Here is a 15357-nt window from a genome sequence, read left to right as displayed (position 1 = left end):
TCCACATTTCTTTGAGCAAAATGAAAAATTATCATCGAACTCGGGTCTTATATCGATGCAGGCCGTGAAATTTCAATGACGTCATCACATGTGAGGAAAAAAAAAGATGTCATGTGATGACGTCAATTGAAGTTTTAGGGCTTGCATTGATATAAGAACTTTGTATATTTGCAAGATATATATTGGAGTAAATGATCATAAAATATTTGAATACATATTGTTTAAAAATGAAAGATATCATTAGAAAGCTTGATTCTGATTAGTGCTTACCTCGGGGGCTCCACATTTCTTTGAGCAAAATGAAAAAATTATCATCGAACTCGGGTCTTATATTGATGCAGGCCGTGAAACTTCGATAACGTCATCACATGTGAGAAAAAAAAAAGATGTCATGTGATGACGTCAATTGAAGTTTCACGGCTTGTATCGATATAAGAACTTTGTATATTTGTAAGATATATGTTGGAGTAAATGATCATAAAATATTTGAATACATATTGTTTAAAAATGAAAGATATCATTAGAAAGCTTGATTCTGATTAGTGCCTACCTCGGGGGCTCCACATTTCTTTGAGCAAAATGGGCAAGAAAAATCCTCCACAACTGCATTTTAAAATGTATGTAGATAATCATAAAATTTTCAGCAAAAACACAGCGGGAGACAATATATTCTGAAAGGAAATAACCATGTTAAAGACTCACCTTCAGATTTTAGAAATTTGTTATTACTATCCATATAGTTGAAAATTAATTTCCCACCTGAATTTTTCCTATTCAAAATACAAGTGTGGGTGTGGTATGAGCAGATAAGAAGCCATTTATATGTATTAGAAATAGAAGAAGAAGATTTCCTAAAATACCACGAACCAAGTTTTAGTTCCAAAACTACCATAAGTTTTGTGTTTACGAAGAGTTCATAAATTAAATGATTTTGATTGTAGTTTTAAAAAAAAAGAAAAAGTATTTAGAATTTTCTAAGATAGTATCACTCTCTGAAAACATAAGAAAATGATAAACCAACATCAAAGAAGAGAGATTCATACTTCTTCTTTTTCTTTGCTTGGATTTTGTAGCTCAAACCTCTTAAAAGGAAATATGGCTGCATAGCAAAGGAAAAATAACCAATAATTGTTTTTCAACAAACAGACTTCCTTGATTAAACTATAAATTTTCTAGTTACTAAAATGGAAACAAACAATTTATACAGAAAAGACGAAGAAAAATTCAATAAAGTGGTTCTGAGCTAGTAATAATAAAAAAATGTTTGAGGAAAGAGAGAGAGAGAGAGAGAGAGAGAGAGAGAGAGAGAGAGAGAGAGAGAGAGAGAGAGAGAGAGAGAGAGAGAGAGAGAGAGAGAGAGAGAGAGAGAGAGCATACGTTGTGCTGTGAGCGAGTTTGAAGAATGTTGTAAAGCATAAGAGGTTTGCAATATATCATGAGTTTTTCATCAACGTCAGAAACAACGTACTTTTCATTCTCCGTTAAGGACCTAACGCTAATATTCTTCCTAGCCATCTGCTTGATCAACTACAAGCTGCCACGACATGCATAAACATTGAATTAGACTCTGCGATCCTCGCAAATTAGCAGAAATAACCAGAAATCAATCTTAAATATATGTAGAGTAAAGTTATATGGACAATTGTCTTACCAGATTTTGGGTTGTACAAAATCTTATCGTTTTTATACTGCAAAAGAAAAAAAAGCTTAAAAAGAGGAATTTTCTTACAAAGTTTGATAATGAAAACAATAGACTGCATATTGTTGATTCGTACATGTCTATAAACCTAATCATACAACCATTCACGGTTCTGTTACCATTTTGTAGGTTTGTATTTCTCCATGAATATAGCTGTTGATGGTTTTTTCATTAAATTAATATAGAAAAATTGGCGATAAAATTTTTTCATGCGAATTTAATCTATAAATATACTGAAACAAATCTAGAAATAGAGATTTCGATTTACTTCTTGATCTTGTTGCGCGCAATCGAGATCCTCTCTTGTTAGCTATAAACTTCATTTCTAGCGTTGGTGCGGCGGATTTCTGTGATAGTCACATCATATTTATAGGGAATAATGACATACATGAAACCCTAAAATACATAAGATATTGGATTTTAATTATTGTTAAATTCAAAACTTATATATTAATTTTGGCCCAATTAAAATCCAATAAAATCACATAAAACCGGCCCTGAATCCAAATTAAAATTTGAAAATTTTAATTTTTTATTAGTTTCATGGACTAAATTTTTTTTTTAAAAAATTTTAAATGAATATTAAATTTATTCAAATCTAAAAAAAATAACATTTTTCTACATATGCAAGCATTAAAATAAATATAACATTAGTAAACAGAGTTCAGAAACAATATCTTCAAGAGTTTTAAGAGGATGTTAGTGCAACATATGTTGAGGATTCTAACTTTTTTGTTTGGAGCCATCAAAAATTATGAGCCATCAATAAAAATACACTTGGGAGTGAGGATAGAAACAATGATAAAAGTTACAAAACTTAGGACGTGGGTAGACTTTGAGACTCGGCCAAGTAATTACTTACGAAGATTCTAAGTTAAACGTCTAAATTATTAAGAAATCAAATGATACGGCTGGATAGAAAGATGTATCGAGAACACACAAATTGTAGAAGGGATATCAATCTATTATATAGAGATATAGTGCATGGATATTCTCCTAAGATGATATTGAATGGAATGTAAAATTTAGTTTTGATTTTGGCTCATGAAATACTAAAAAAGACACAAAATATTAAAAAGTGGATGTTAAGTGTGTTTCTCGGTACTCGAAAATAACACATACACACTCAACAGACACTGATTTGCCGGGAAGAGCGCGTGAGCTTGACTTTCAAGGGGTAAAATAGTCAATTCGCATTCACTATATAAAGATTTCTCCTTGTGAACCCGAGAAGCGCGTAAAAAGTAGAGCAAAGAGAATGCGTCGATCGGCGAGCGCCTCCATAGTTTCCGACCAATTATCAGCCAACACTCCGTCTCCATCACCGTCTCCGCCGCGAATTCACAGCGTCACATCTTCGGAAGATGCCCTTCTTCTTCTGCCTCGCTACGACCCTAACTCTTACCCCGGAAAAAAGGACAAATCGCGACTCAGATCCGCCGAGAACGCTATCCATTTCATTCCTCTCGTTCTCATTCTCTGCGCCGTTATACTTTGGATGTTTTCGAATCCAGGTAAAATTGTTTCCTCTGAGATCTCCTCTGTTTCGCTGATTGTTGTCTGTTTATTTGTGATGGTCCTCGAATCCGATTGATTGAGAATGATTTCTATCTTGTTGTGATAAGACTTGTGTTTATCAATGAGCAAACAGTGACGATTGGCTTACATGGTGGAAACTGGAAAGACAGAGTTTGATGACTTGAACGGACGATTATTAGGTGCCTTCTTTAGTTCAAAGCTTACTCTTTTCTTGTCAAGACAATTTTTTTCAGAAATTTTACCTCTGTAGAATCTAACGATATGTATTGTATTTATTCTTTTACAGAGATTATTTAATAAAAGGATCTGTTTTTACATACATTTTCTTTAATTATACGTTGTTCAAGTCCCTCTCTATATCCAATGGAGCGTATGCTTGTATATCTCGCTATACAGACAGATCAATGCGTAAGAAAATTCAGGTTTTTGAACCATAGAGAGGCTCACACTCGAAGTTTGTGTGTTCAAGCATTGGTCCGAGCCTCACTAACTTTGGTATGACAAACTTGTCTCTAACGGAACACACAAGTGGATTGTCCCATTGCAGAAGTGATCCAACTAGATTTGCACGTACTGTCAACGGAAAAGCCCGAGACCATCTCTCACTCCCATATGACTCCATTGCCTCTTCCACTGATTCACTCCCTCCATTGATTGCACCGGCGAGTTTGTTCGCCAGAACAACCGAATCTTCCAAGGCACAACAAGCACCTTGCCCAAGATTTGGAGTCATTGGGTGCCAAGCATCTCCAACAAGAACAACTCTTCCTTTTGATGCAGGAGGAGCTATTCCAGGCCATAGCCACCGGTCTACAAGTGGAGTCCTGCTGATTGTTTCATCAGGTGTTAGATCAATGAGGTCTTGCAGATCTTCAGGCCATGTACTAACCAGTTCTTTGGCTTGTTTTTTGAGGATAGCTGGATCCGTAATCTTTGGCCCTGCATAGATATCTCAAGATCTATAATATAGGAATTGAAAGAAGAAGTTATCTTTGTGGAATGTCTTGAGGAGTGTTGAAAACCTACCTAGAGATGGGCTATTGAAACAGATGAACCAGTAGACTTTTGTTGCAGATACTGGTACATATCCAGCTCGAAGCCCTCTTCCGTATATGTAGTTCACCTTTCTCTGAAATGGCTGTCCATTTGGATAGAAACCGAGGCCACGGAAAGCGCAATGACCAGCATATTTCGGCTCACTGAATCCCATCCAACTCGCGACCTTAGACCGAATACCGTCACAACCAATAACAATCTGTCAAAGACATGCATAAAAAAACTCAGCTAAGTCACATTTCTTCTTCTGGTCATAGGTTGATGCATCCTGATGTCTAATAAGCAAAAGATGCTTGAAGGAAAGGTAAATCATCCATGTAACCACAGTAACCATAGGCCCAGTGCCTGAGAGAACAAATACATTTGCAAGCAATTGGCTTCCATCTTCAAGTTCAAGGAGAGTGTCACCATTGGCATTGCTTTGTATTGTTTTCAGTTTTGAGGAAAACCGAATGGTTTGTGGAGGCAGCTGGCTAGCAAGTGTTTCCAACAGTACTCGCCTCTCCACCGCCCGAACTTCTTGGCTATATAAAATATAAAAGACATGCTTTGATTACACAAAGTAATCAAATCAAATGCTTTGAACCACCCTCGTGAGCAAGTTATAAAGTGCTTACCTTTGATCTTCATCTTTGAATTTGAAAGAACGAAGCTCTCTTCCATCTTCCTGCTTCACTACCATCCTGCTCAGCTGATCATACCAACACACTCAGGTAAAACCAACAAGTAAAAAGTCTCTGTTTTTAGATCATAGCTCCTAACATAAGTGTGATCTGTCACTGTCGGGATCATTGCCCATGTTTTTATCTATGATCTCTGATTTTTCTTTTTTCCTAATTGATGGGCAAAAAAAAGAAACTGTACCCTTCAATTTCGAGGAACTGCGTTCGGAGTTGAGGCCCGACGGAGATGGCGTCCAGAACGCGCCAACCGTTCTTGAATAGCGTCAGCGATGTTCCTCCGGTCCGAAGCGACTCTGCTTGCTCCAGCACCACCGACCGGATTCCGAGCCTAAAACCGTCAACCAAAATCTCCGGTTTAGTGGCTCTTGAGTTTCAAGTAAAAATTCAAAGAACCGGTTTTGTAACTCGTACTTACCGGTGGAGAGAAACGGCGGTGGCGAGTCCGCCAATCCCGGCGCCAACGATTACTACGCTCTCCTCGAGGTCACCACCGCTTGTTTGTGCTCTGGTCATCGCTAAACAGACCGGTTTTGAACCGGTTCGAACCGAGAACCATCTGTAGCTTCTGGCTGAGGAATGGAGAGGTGACTGTGTCGGAGGATAGATCGGAAGCAGAAAAGACATTGCCATGGCCACGCTTGTGAATTTTTTTTTCAGGGGAGGACAAGTGGATAATGCTTATTCATTTGATTTTCATCCATAAAAAGTGCAGACTTTTAAAACTTTTTTCTGTAGTTAATGTGAAGCCACGAGTTCAACAAAGACACAATCAAGACCATGGTGCTTTCGTCACTTTGGTTATGTTGCCTCACCATGTCACTTGCTACTTGGCGTGTCCGGGTCAAGAGGAGTTTGTATTAGTCATATTTTGAGATTCTTTGTGTTACAAACACTCAAGTGGTATATATATAGCATTTTTCATAGACATCCCCCCCCCAAAAAAGGGTATTCTCAATATTGTATCATCTAAAACACTTTTGAAACATATTGAGACTCTTTGATCTATTATCTATGTTAGGAGGAAGCAGGAACATATTTGCCTACAAAACCAAAACCAACAACGAAGAAGGCCGTTGACTGTAACAGAAGGTACACATAGAGTGTGTTCTTCCCGAAGATGATGTCGTAGCATCCGCAGAACAACAGGTACGCTCCAACCAATAACTCCAGCAAATGCACCCTGCAACAACAATAATAATAAAGCTCAAACTCGGTCAAGGACTCAACCAAAACCAGTATGACATGTCTACTTACCTCTCCCTGAATCTGACATGATTTTCTCTAGGCACTTGTGCAATCAGCTTCGTCTTGAGACCGTCACCTAATTTCTCAGTCACAACCCATTCTTGTACTCGTCCTGTTTCTAACAACCCCATGACCAGAGCCTTTGTTCGAAGCAGGGACATAGCATTCTCAAACAGAACCCAGAAAGCCAAAAGGTGGATTGATCTGTTAACAAAGAGGACAAAATGTAAGAAGACATAAAAACGATAATTTATATATATGCACTTTGTTTTGAAAGAGTAAGAGAGGGAGACCTTAGTCTACCGATTGCGATAAAGAGAGTGATCAAAGAAGGGAGATAAAATGCAGCCCATTTTGGAACTGTGACTTCTGGGAACATAACAGTTGCTGGCAAGATAACACAGTAGAATCCGAAGGTGAGGACGTGAGCCACGATCTTGCGCATAAAGAAGAAGCTGTAGATCATATACAACTTCTTCCCTACAGAAACATTCTCGCTCCTTATTATTTGCCCAGCCATTTTTCTGAATAGATTGGCAGGGCCACAAGTCCAACGATGCTGCTGGCTACGGAGGGCGTTGAAGGAACAAGGTAACTCACTTTTCACCTACAGATAACAGACTCAAAATTGCTTAAAATGCACAACCCAAGATGCCAAGAAAAGAGAGTAATCTTCTATACCTTGAGATCATCGATATATAGAAACTTCCATCCTCTGAGTGTGGCTCGTACAGCTAAGTCCATGTCTTCTACTGTTGTCTGGTCATTCCATCCCCCAGATTCATTCAGCGCTGAGATTCTCCATACGCCAGCTGTTCCTGTAATAGTTTCAGACAATAAGAAAAATCTTATACTGCGAAAAGTAAAGTAAATAAAAAAAATGAAGCAAAGAGAACTATACCGTTGAAACCAAAGAAGGCAAATGTTGAAGATCCAACTTGCTGCTCTACTGTGAAGTGGTAACTTAGAGACATCTCCTGCAATCTCGTCATCATGCATTGATCCGCGTTCACTGTGATGCCATGAGATTGTTAGCAAAAGCATGGCATTATTATGTACCAATTTTAAATTTGTGATTAGAACAGAAGAGAAAGGTGTCTAAGGAACATTACCAAACTCCCACCGGCCTTGGACAAGTGCTAGCTTTGGATTGTGGATTAGGAAAGGAACAGTGCGAAGTAGGAAGTCAGGATCAGGCTGGAAATCAGCATCAAAGATAGCAACATAGTCACACTGTTTCACATAGCTATGCTTCATTCCTTCTCTCAGAGCACCAGCTTTGTATCCGTTCCTGTTATCCCTTATCTCAAAGGTTACGTTGACGCCTTCTTTCGACCATCTCTCACATTCTTTTTCCACTAACTCCTGTTTCCTTCCCATAATTTCCACATTACCAAAATGTTAAGGGACTCACTTGAACACAATAAAAATTCATGAGTCCATCCAAAACACAGGGCTTGAGATGAGGAAGGAGAAGTGGTCTATAGAGGTTAACAAGGACCTTACTGGCTGGATCAGTGGAGTCATCAAGCACTTGAATTATTATACGATTCGATGGCCAAGAGATTTTGCAAGCAGCTGCAATTGATTGCTCACAAACCTATAAAATACAGTAATCCCAACCAAAACAGTTCACTAAATACCAATCACTGTGATGATACAGAAAATTAGTTGCTTAGGTTGTTGTTACCTCTTTTTCATTGTACATAGGTATTTGCACAAGAACCATAGGGAAGCTTTCACTGCCACACTCAACATCATCCTCCATAGCTTCCCATTTGTAAACTTTCTCAGGTTTTCTCTTGAACAACTTGACATACGCTACCACAATTCCCATGTACATCATCTCTACGAAGAGCATGACAGACATGATCAAGCATAGAGCCACCATGAACTTGAAGACAGGTACAACTACTACAGCCCTTGTTTGACCCAACCAGAGTCTGATTCGGGCAAAGATGTCTTCCGATGTAGGGATGGCATTGCGGAATGTTGATGCTTTAGAACTTCCAGCTTGAGACTTCAATGAGAAGTAAACAAAGAGAAGACGATTAAGTAAACCAGAAATTGGCTCTCGAGTTTAATACATTCAAAGACATCTGCAACTATTCTTGAATCCGGAAACGAACCACGTCTTGATTATAAAGATGTAGAGAACGTAGACACACCAAGTTTTAATACACTAAATTACAAAACTGACAGAAAGGATAAAGATTGGGTATTTTTTAACAGATCTTCTTAGTATCTCAGATCTAAAGCAATGTAGCACGCAAGAAATGAGCAATGACGAAATGGGTTCTTACGATTTAGTGAAATCAACAAAAAAAGTTCCATCCTTTCCAGAGAAAATGTTGACGAGAAGTCCAAATTGAAGAAGCATTAAAGTCGTTGCAAGAAACCCAGATTAAAAAAAAAAAAGGAAAAGGAATCAAAAGCAGTCGTAGATAGCAAGCAAAATGCAACATTCGTCAATGGAGTAGAGAGAAAGAAAGCGAACCAGTGAGAGAAGAAAAGAAGAGAAGGTGTCGTGAGCAAGACGGTGGAAGATTGCGAGAGGAGACATTGAAAATTCTCCAGTCTCTCCCACAAATCGCCGACTGCTCCGTGGCCGATAATGTCTCGCCTCTGTTTCTCTCTCTCTCTCTCTAGTCTTTTGGAGTCAACTTGGGATTTTCATCGGCCAAGTGGGCCAATTCAATTCCTTTGCTGTCATTTAAAAGATTACTAGATTTTACCCGTGCATTCGCCCGAGAATTTTATCAAAATTTTTAATATATTTTATGATTTTTTGTAGGTATAATTTTTAATAAGTGTTAAAGATTCATTTTTTGTTTATATATATAATTTATATTTAATTTTTCTGTTAGTATCATTATGATCACGAACATAAAAACATAATTATAATTCGATCATTCTAATAATCGAAAAAAGACAGTTATTATAAAAACATAATTCTAATTCATTATTTTATCGATGCGAAAAAAGACTATGGTTATAAAAACATAATGCTAACCCATCTTTTCATATTACTATATAATAACATATTTACTAATTTTGAAATATTTTTAGCTTAATACCTTGCATTATTTGATAACTTAGTCCGCATAAGACCATAATTATAAAAAAAACTTAACCCGTCCCATCAAATTATCATATAATATAAATATTTATCAATTTTTATTATGTAAAATTTTGACTGATTGATTATGATTAAAAAAACACAATAACATATTCGTTAATCATATATTTATTATAAAAATATTATTTAAATTTCAAATGTTAAATTAAATCTAAACTATATTTAAAGAAGTATAAAGTAATTTAAATTAATATCTAACTTTTTAGACTTAAACTTAATTGTAAATTTTTAAAATATTTTAATTTTTAAATTAAATATAATTTATATTAAAACAATCTTTAATTATCTAAATTGATATCTAATTTTCAGAATTATTTTTTTATATAAAAAAATATTTTTTGAAATAATATTGCAACATAATAGAATAATCTTAAAACAGTTTTCAAATAATTATTTTTAAAAAAATTTTAGGAGTGTTTGGATAAAGTACTAAAAGTGCTTCTGTTTTAATATAATAGATTTGTTTTTTTTCTCTCTTCTTCTTAACAATATTGGTGGTATGAATCTAATAATGGTGACAAACTGATAACTACCCTCTCTCTTTTTTTTTGTCGTCAAATTGATAGTGATAACTACTTAATTATGGACCACGTTGGAAACGGCATTTAGTAATGAATAATGTCAAAAGTTAAAACAGATACATCTATGTACATTTATTAAAGAAAAATCTTCTAAATTGAAAAGAAAAAAATGATGCCCAAAAAAACAAGAAGAGAAAGAATCTTCTCAAAACTATCATGTATACACAATAGAAACGTGGTGGAGCAATATAGAAAATATTGGATTCATTGTAATCTGTAACCACATTCTATTCTAATTGAAACATATTCTACCAATAAGAGAGGGTCCTTGTGAGTTGTGACAGTGTCTTTTTGTATTGATGCAGTAAAAGGTCAAGAATAGATATGAAATCACATAACCCACCAATAATACTCTTCCCTAGCGCGTGCTCTTACACGCTCCACACTTCAACAACAAAGAAAACACAAAACTTTTTAAGTGTATGATAGTGATTAATTACTTACTCCATATGACAAGGCGTCTATAGTAGGAACATTTTGCATGGTTGATAGGAGTAGGACTACATATATATATTTTGAAGGTTACAAATCAAGAATCATATATCTACATATCCTAACTAAGCAAATACTTATAATCTAGTCAATAATATCATTGTGGACCTCCTTGGTGATTTTGATTGTTATGGCACGAAGAAGAAGAAGAAGCCAAAGTAAAAATGGAGGTTGCGAGTTTGTTGATGGCGTCCACCACGCCACTCATACCTTTTCTGTTTATCTCAGCTTTGGATTCCTCAATCTCCAGTCTCCTCTCTTGCAACCTCACCACTTCCTTATGGCTCCTTTCTTGTCTCTCGTCACTCTCTCTTATCACTTGTGCGATCAGAGACGCGCTTCTTGATAACGCCGCTCCAACCGCAATATCCTCTGACTCTCTCTCTTCTCCAATCGTGCTTTCTCTCTGCTTTGTTCTCCTTCGCTTTGCCGGATATGTGTCTGAAGAGTGAAGACTCAGTCGTATCAGAATCTGAGCTACTAGCCCTCTTCTAAGAGAATAATTAGAGAGATTATACTGAACAATATTGAGTATATATTTTGTATTAATTTCTTCATCGATCAAAATTCAAAATATGGGTTCACTACTTTAAATCTTAACATAATGTTACTCATTTTTTGTTTTTTGTTTTTTTTTTTGTTTTCATGGTATAATTGTAAAGTTTGGATTTTTAATGCATCATTTGGATTTTGGACTGATTAAGACAAGCTGAGAAGTAGCTATTTATTACACAGCTGAACTTTAATTACTAATCTTAAACTAAAAATCCAGTTTTTGGGGTCATTTAGTTTAGGAGTTAAAGAAGAGGGATAAAACGGAAGGTACCTACTATGGGCTGTAAAGGCTCAGCTTGAAATGTTGACGGTGGAAGTTTTGGCGGCGGAGGATGTGATAAGGCTAGAGATAACTGTGTTGGAAGAGGTAATACAATAGTAGCCGGAAAGATTTGATGCAACGGCTGAGCCATCACCGGAGCTTCAAATCCTAAACTGTGTTGGCACATTCTTAGGATCTGGCCACCGGAAGAGCCACCGTTACCGACGGCAACGGTGGCGGAAGAGGAAGACGAAGGTAGACCCTTCTTCTCAACAAGTTCAGCCAACGCCTCGTATATCTGAGGCAGCATATTACTCGGCAAGTTCTTCTCTTTCCTCTCAACCTTCTCCATCTTCGAGTAGGAAGAGGAGCCGGTGTTAGGAGACGATTCTACCCTCCATCTCTCGTACTCTCTGATCTTCTTGTAGCTCCTCATGAGATTGTCCCACTTATCGTTGCACTGATTCTGGTTCCTCAGACATCCTTTCCTCCAACAATACTCCTCTATCCATTTCCACCGGAGCTCCGTCACGGAGCTGTGAGGGCCGATAGATCGCTGCACACGCCTCTCTTCGTCCATCTTCTTGGCTTCTATGAGCACCAAAGTCTCACTCACCGTCCAATTCCCTTTCCTATACTCTCTCATAACCACCACCTGATCAGTCTTATGTGTATCTCTGAATCTTTTGAATTCAAGAAGTAGAGAGAGAGAAATAAGTGTTGGTGAATGAGCGAAGACCGGTCAAAATCTGTACTAAGATTGTCACCAAGTGCGAAAAGACAGTGCTTCCAATAATGAGAAAAAGAAAAAACAATATAGACAGATGGTTCCCATTAAAATCAATTACCACATTTTCTGCATTTTTCTTTTATTATCATCTCTGTACTGTAATGTTCCATGAAAAGTTTATGTGAATATAAAGGAGGCGGATGACGCTATCCCGAACATGATGATGATTTCAGGGAGTAAGCATCGGTTAATGAGTCATACAGACAAACCAAATCTCAAATATTTAATGTAAGAGAGACTGAATGAATAATATAATAAGTAATATGATGATCCAAAAACACAATCAAAGAGAACATCATAATATTCCAATTTCCATGAATTCCACCACCATAGGAGAATAATACAGAAACAAAGAAGATGTTCGTTCAATCTTATTTATTCAGATCAGAGAAAAGAAGCAGGAGCAAAACCACCCCTAAGAGCAAGAACCAAATGAAGAACAGAGCCACCCTCAATGTTGTAATCTTTGGCCGTTTTGTCATCAGCAAGCTGTTTCCCGGCGTAGATAAGCCTGAAAACAATAAACCACAATGAGTTAGAATCCAACAAGTAGTGCACATGAGACCCCCAAGTTATATAATGGTTTGAGAAAGACGCAAACAAAAGAGTTTTTGCTGTTCCATATATGCAGAACATTGCAAACAATTTCATCCAGGGCCAAAGTAGAAAACCATAATCAGGGCCTTAAATAGACTTGTTGTGGTGTGAGCACAACGAGTCAGGGGAAGAGTTAATGTTTGCTCAATAAGAGAAAGAAGTGATTTTTAAACCTTTGTTGTACAGGAGGGATGCCTTCTTTCTCTTCAACACGTTCCTTGATCCGATCAATTGTATCGGTTGGTTCGATATCAATCTCGATTTCCTTTCCTGTGAGTGTCTTCACTTTTATCATGGTTCCACCTCTGAGCCTTAACACCAGATGAAGAGTAGACTCTTTCTGGATGTTGTAATCCGCTAGGGTTCTTCCATCTTCCAGTTGCTTACCGGCAAATATCAGCCTTTGCTGATCAGGTGGTATACCTTCTTTGTCCTGTTCAAAATTGAAAGTGAAAGAATCAATTACCAAAAGATCAAACCATAGCTTTAGCACAATAAAGCGTAACTCTTTGAGCTGAGCTGAGCTATTTCTAGATGAATATATCGTGAATCTATGGGTTTTAGCTATTACTCAAGCAATTCGATCAAATCGCATACAAGATCCTTCAAAATCAAACAACAGATATCTGCTCGAATCAACTCTTAATCATATAGTATAAGGGTTTTACTTCGATTAGCAGGAGATTACATCAGATCGTTTCTCAAATCAACAGCTACATGATCTCAATTAACCCAGAAACAAGTAGAAATTAAAGGCAACAAAACAAGAAGACCTAATTGAGCGAAAAGAAAACCTGAATTTTGGCTTTGACATTGTCGATGGTGTCGCTGCTCTCGACCTCAAGGGTTATTGTTTTTCCGGTGAGGGTTTTGACGAAGATCTGCATCTCTACACTTGTCGCCAATAATTGAATTTTTCCTTCTCCTTTGGCTCTCTCTCTCGGATGCTTAGGGCGGGTCTATCGAATGTGTATATGTGTGTATATATATTCACTGGTTAAAAGGGTCGGTCACTTTGGTATACAAGCGTTATGACTACGCCAATTTTTATCATTTTTCATTCTGACTTTGTAGGCCCAATTATGTTTTCTTCTCTTAAAACTCTTTTTTTTTTTTTTGGTTTCTATTAACCGGGACTAACAGTTAATGTGGAATTTGCTAGACGACAAAAAAACGTGGAACTTTTTATTAGAATATGATGGAGTGACGAAAGTCTGACTTTTTTTTTTTTGTCTGACTATATAGTTGATATACGGATGGACATGAGAGAAAAATAATAGCCTTTACAAAAGAAATTAGATAAACATGAGACTTTAAACAAAGCAAAGCCCATGAAACATTATAAGATCCATGTACAAAAGTTAAAAAAGTAAAATTTGAAATATATATCATTAAAGATATAAAATAGATCTGGGGAACTTTCGAATGCAAATGCTTTTAAAGAAACTAGTATTGTACATGACTGATGAATTTTTAATTTTGTTGAATTCAAATTATTATTATTGTCTTCTTCAGAATTCTTCATTTGCATAGTTAACATATGAAACAATACTAAATGGAAATAAGTAAAAGGGAAAAATTAAAAACTAAATATTATTGATTTTTATTATATCGTGAAAAGTACACGAAAATTGATCATTAATTTGATCCAGGAAATTTAGAAGAACAAATGTCTTGAAAGATATTAATAGGATATGATTTGCCAGGATAACAAACTAAGAAGCAAGGATCAAGAAATGTGCTCACTGCTTGGCAACAATCTTTTGATAGCCATCTGTAATCTGAATCTGACGCTAATCTCAGTGCATCGTAACATCCCGGCACCTTATCTATGGCGGTTGTATCACAATTTTCATGCCCCACTAATTCCGCTCCAGATTGTCTTAAAATCAATGCTGAGATTAAGGCTAACAAGAAAAAAATCACTGTAGTTTGTTTTTGATTCATTGTTGAGGATATGAAAAAAAAAGAAAAAACTGTTTTGTGGATTTTGATTGTGTAGAGCTAATGAGAACTTATAAACAGAAAAAACCATATATATATATATATAGAAGATGTGTGAATTTTGACTATAGAAAAATCAAAAAAATTGGAAAGTTTAAAATATTTGTTTGACCCATACGCAAATCTACAATCAATTTTGTATTAATTACGTCATACTATCAAGGAAAGTGTACATTAACTCTTTCCATTGAGCGGGTTTCATAGAATATGCGTGAATTCATAATATAAAAAACACACAAAAATTGGAAAGTTTATAGATTTGTTTGACACATGTATATCGACAATCAATTTGTATATCAATTATGTGATACTATCAAGGAAAATATACAATTGCTGGTTCATATATTCTCGCCTTTCTTTTCTCATACAAAAAAAAATCATTCTATATCAAAAGTCTTCCATAATGACTATTGAGGAGGGTAAACAAATATGGTATTTGAAATACCGACACTTTCAGTTTTGGTACGTAGCCTTTGTAGTTAAATACAACATTATGTCTGGAGCCAGTATAGTGATAAATTGGAGATAAATTAAAAAAAACCAATATTGCATTTTACATTTTTAACGACTCTTTCAATAGTTTACTTGTGACACAAGGTGCAAAGCTAACCATTGAGAGATAGATTTCGTTTTACGAAAGACAATTTCTCTTTTAGACCAAAGTCACTCGGCAAAAAAATACATGGATTTTTCTTTTGGTGTGAGTTTTTTAACA

The 15357-nt window shown here is 36.2% G+C and overlaps 6 protein-coding genes across 12 annotated transcripts; 1 reads left to right on the top strand and 5 right to left on the bottom strand.

Moving 5' to 3' along the window:
- Nucleotides 1–2940: 2940 nt before the first annotated feature.
- LOC18027119 lies at nt 2941–3562 on the top strand. Of its 3 annotated transcripts, none has more exons than XM_024160919.1 (2): nt 2941–3213; nt 3351–3553. In XM_024160919.1, the coding sequence occupies exons 1-2, from the start codon at nt 2958–2960 to the stop codon at nt 3392–3394; spliced, it is 300 nt and encodes a 99-aa protein (XP_024016687.1). In that variant the 5' UTR covers nt 2941–2957; the 3' UTR covers nt 3395–3553. The 3 variants fall into 3 exon arrangements, 2 of the variants coding, with proteins under 2 accessions (XP_024016687.1, XP_006410735.1); XR_002901552.1 differs by having other exon boundaries at nt 2945–3417; nt 3525–3562; XM_006410672.2 differs by having other exon boundaries at nt 2945–3213; nt 3325–3387.
- On the bottom strand, nt 3486–5681 carry LOC18027118 (monooxygenase 2). Of its 2 annotated transcripts, none has more exons than XM_006410670.2 (6): nt 5393–5681; nt 5159–5305; nt 4912–4977; nt 4656–4818; nt 4265–4493; nt 3486–4177 (listed from the first exon to the last, which is right to left on the bottom strand). In XM_006410670.2, exons 1-6 carry the CDS (start codon nt 5605–5607, stop codon nt 3657–3659), a joined length of 1341 nt encoding a protein of 446 aa, XP_006410733.1. In that variant the 5' UTR covers nt 5608–5681; the 3' UTR covers nt 3486–3656. The 2 variants fall into 2 exon arrangements, with proteins under 2 accessions (XP_006410733.1, XP_006410734.1); XM_006410671.2 differs by having other exon boundaries at nt 4912–4985; nt 5393–5530.
- Nucleotides 5682–5880: 199 nt separating this feature from the next.
- Nucleotides 5881–8884, bottom strand: LOC18027117 (probable mannan synthase 7). 4 transcript variants are annotated; one of them, XM_024160915.1, is made up of 9 exons: nt 8720–8884; nt 7913–8242; nt 7724–7822; nt 7335–7587; nt 7124–7234; nt 6904–7040; nt 6516–6829; nt 6232–6426; nt 5881–6157 (listed from the first exon to the last, which is right to left on the bottom strand). In XM_024160915.1, exons 1-9 carry the CDS (start codon nt 8783–8785, stop codon nt 5992–5994), a joined length of 1671 nt encoding a protein of 556 aa, XP_024016683.1. In that variant the 5' UTR covers nt 8786–8884; the 3' UTR covers nt 5881–5991. The 4 variants fall into 4 exon arrangements, with proteins under 4 accessions (XP_024016683.1, XP_024016684.1, XP_024016685.1 ...); XM_024160916.1 differs by lacking the exon at nt 8720–8884 and adding an exon at nt 8526–8708; XM_024160917.1 differs by lacking the exon at nt 8720–8884 and adding an exon at nt 8526–8707 and having other exon boundaries at nt 7335–7594.
- A 1538-nt stretch (nt 8885–10422) lies between these two features.
- LOC18027116 lies at nt 10423–12113 on the bottom strand. The gene is made up of 3 exons (XM_006410667.2): nt 12103–12113; nt 11261–11934; nt 10423–10875 (listed from the first exon to the last, which is right to left on the bottom strand). The coding sequence occupies exons 1-3, from the start codon at nt 12111–12113 to the stop codon at nt 10532–10534; spliced, it is 1029 nt and encodes a 342-aa protein (XP_006410730.2). The 3' UTR covers nt 10423–10531.
- A 150-nt stretch (nt 12114–12263) lies between these two features.
- On the bottom strand, nt 12264–13636 carry LOC18027115 (ubiquitin-NEDD8-like protein RUB1). The gene is made up of 3 exons (XM_006410666.2): nt 13433–13636; nt 12812–13071; nt 12264–12552 (listed from the first exon to the last, which is right to left on the bottom strand). Exons 1-3 carry the CDS (start codon nt 13523–13525, stop codon nt 12426–12428), a joined length of 480 nt encoding a protein of 159 aa, XP_006410729.1. The 5' UTR covers nt 13526–13636; the 3' UTR covers nt 12264–12425.
- Nucleotides 13637–14276: 640 nt separating this feature from the next.
- LOC18027114 lies at nt 14277–14585 on the bottom strand. Its single transcript, XM_006410665.1, has one exon. The coding sequence runs from the start codon at nt 14583–14585 to the stop codon at nt 14277–14279; it is 309 nt and encodes a 102-aa protein (XP_006410728.1).
- Nucleotides 14586–15357: the final 772 nt, after the last annotated feature.

Source organism: Eutrema salsugineum, unplaced genomic scaffold (assembly GCF_000478725.1).
Source record: "Eutrema salsugineum unplaced genomic scaffold, Eutsalg1_0 scaffold_10, whole genome shotgun sequence".
Taxonomy (NCBI): Eukaryota; Viridiplantae; Streptophyta; class Magnoliopsida; order Brassicales; family Brassicaceae; genus Eutrema; species Eutrema salsugineum.
Note: the sequence above shows the minus strand (reverse complement) of the source record. Positions and strands in the feature narration are given on the sequence as shown.

Coding starts and splice junctions, on each gene's coding strand:
- LOC18027115 (XM_006410666.2), bottom strand. CDS start 13,525: ATGCAGATCTTCGTCAAAACCCTCACCGGAAAAACAATAACCCTTGAG. Junction 13,072..13,432: donor ATGTCAAAGCCAAAATTCAG/GTTTTCTTTTCG, acceptor AATTTTGAACAG/GACAAAGAAGGTATACCACC. Junction 12,553..12,811: donor ATCCCTCCTGTACAACAAAG/GTTTAAAAATCA, acceptor TATTGTTTTCAG/GCTTATCTACGCCGGGAAAC.
- LOC18027114 (XM_006410665.1), bottom strand. CDS start 14,585: ATGAATCAAAAACAAACTACAGTGATTTTTTTCTTGTTAGCCTTAATC.
- LOC18027116 (XM_006410667.2), bottom strand. Junction 10,876..11,260: donor GCCTTTACAGCCCATAGTAG/GTACCTTCCGTT, acceptor TTCACTCTTCAG/ACACATATCCGGCAAAGCGA.
- LOC18027117 (XM_024160915.1), bottom strand. CDS start 8,785: ATGTCTCCTCTCGCAATCTTCCACCGTCTTGCTCACGACACCTTCTCT. Junction 8,243..8,719: donor CTTCTTTTCTTCTCTCACTG/GTTCGCTTTCTT, acceptor TTCTCATTGAAG/TCTCAAGCTGGAAGTTCTAA. Junction 6,158..6,231: donor CATGTCAGATTCAGGGAGAG/GTAAGTAGACAT, acceptor TTGTTGTTGCAG/GGTGCATTTGCTGGAGTTAT.
- LOC18027118 (XM_006410670.2), bottom strand. CDS start 5,607: ATGGCAATGTCTTTTCTGCTTCCGATCTATCCTCCGACACAGTCACCT. Junction 4,819..4,911: donor TTCAAAGATGAAGATCAAAG/GTAAGCACTTTA, acceptor TATTTTATATAG/CCAAGAAGTTCGGGCGGTGG. Junction 4,494..4,655: donor GAAGCCAATTGCTTGCAAAT/GTATTTGTTCTC, acceptor TGTCTTTGACAG/ATTGTTATTGGTTGTGACGG.
- LOC18027119 (XM_024160919.1), top strand. CDS start 2,958: ATGCGTCGATCGGCGAGCGCCTCCATAGTTTCCGACCAATTATCAGCC. Junction 3,214..3,350: donor TTGGATGTTTTCGAATCCAG/GTAAAATTGTTT, acceptor ATGAGCAAACAG/TGACGATTGGCTTACATGGT.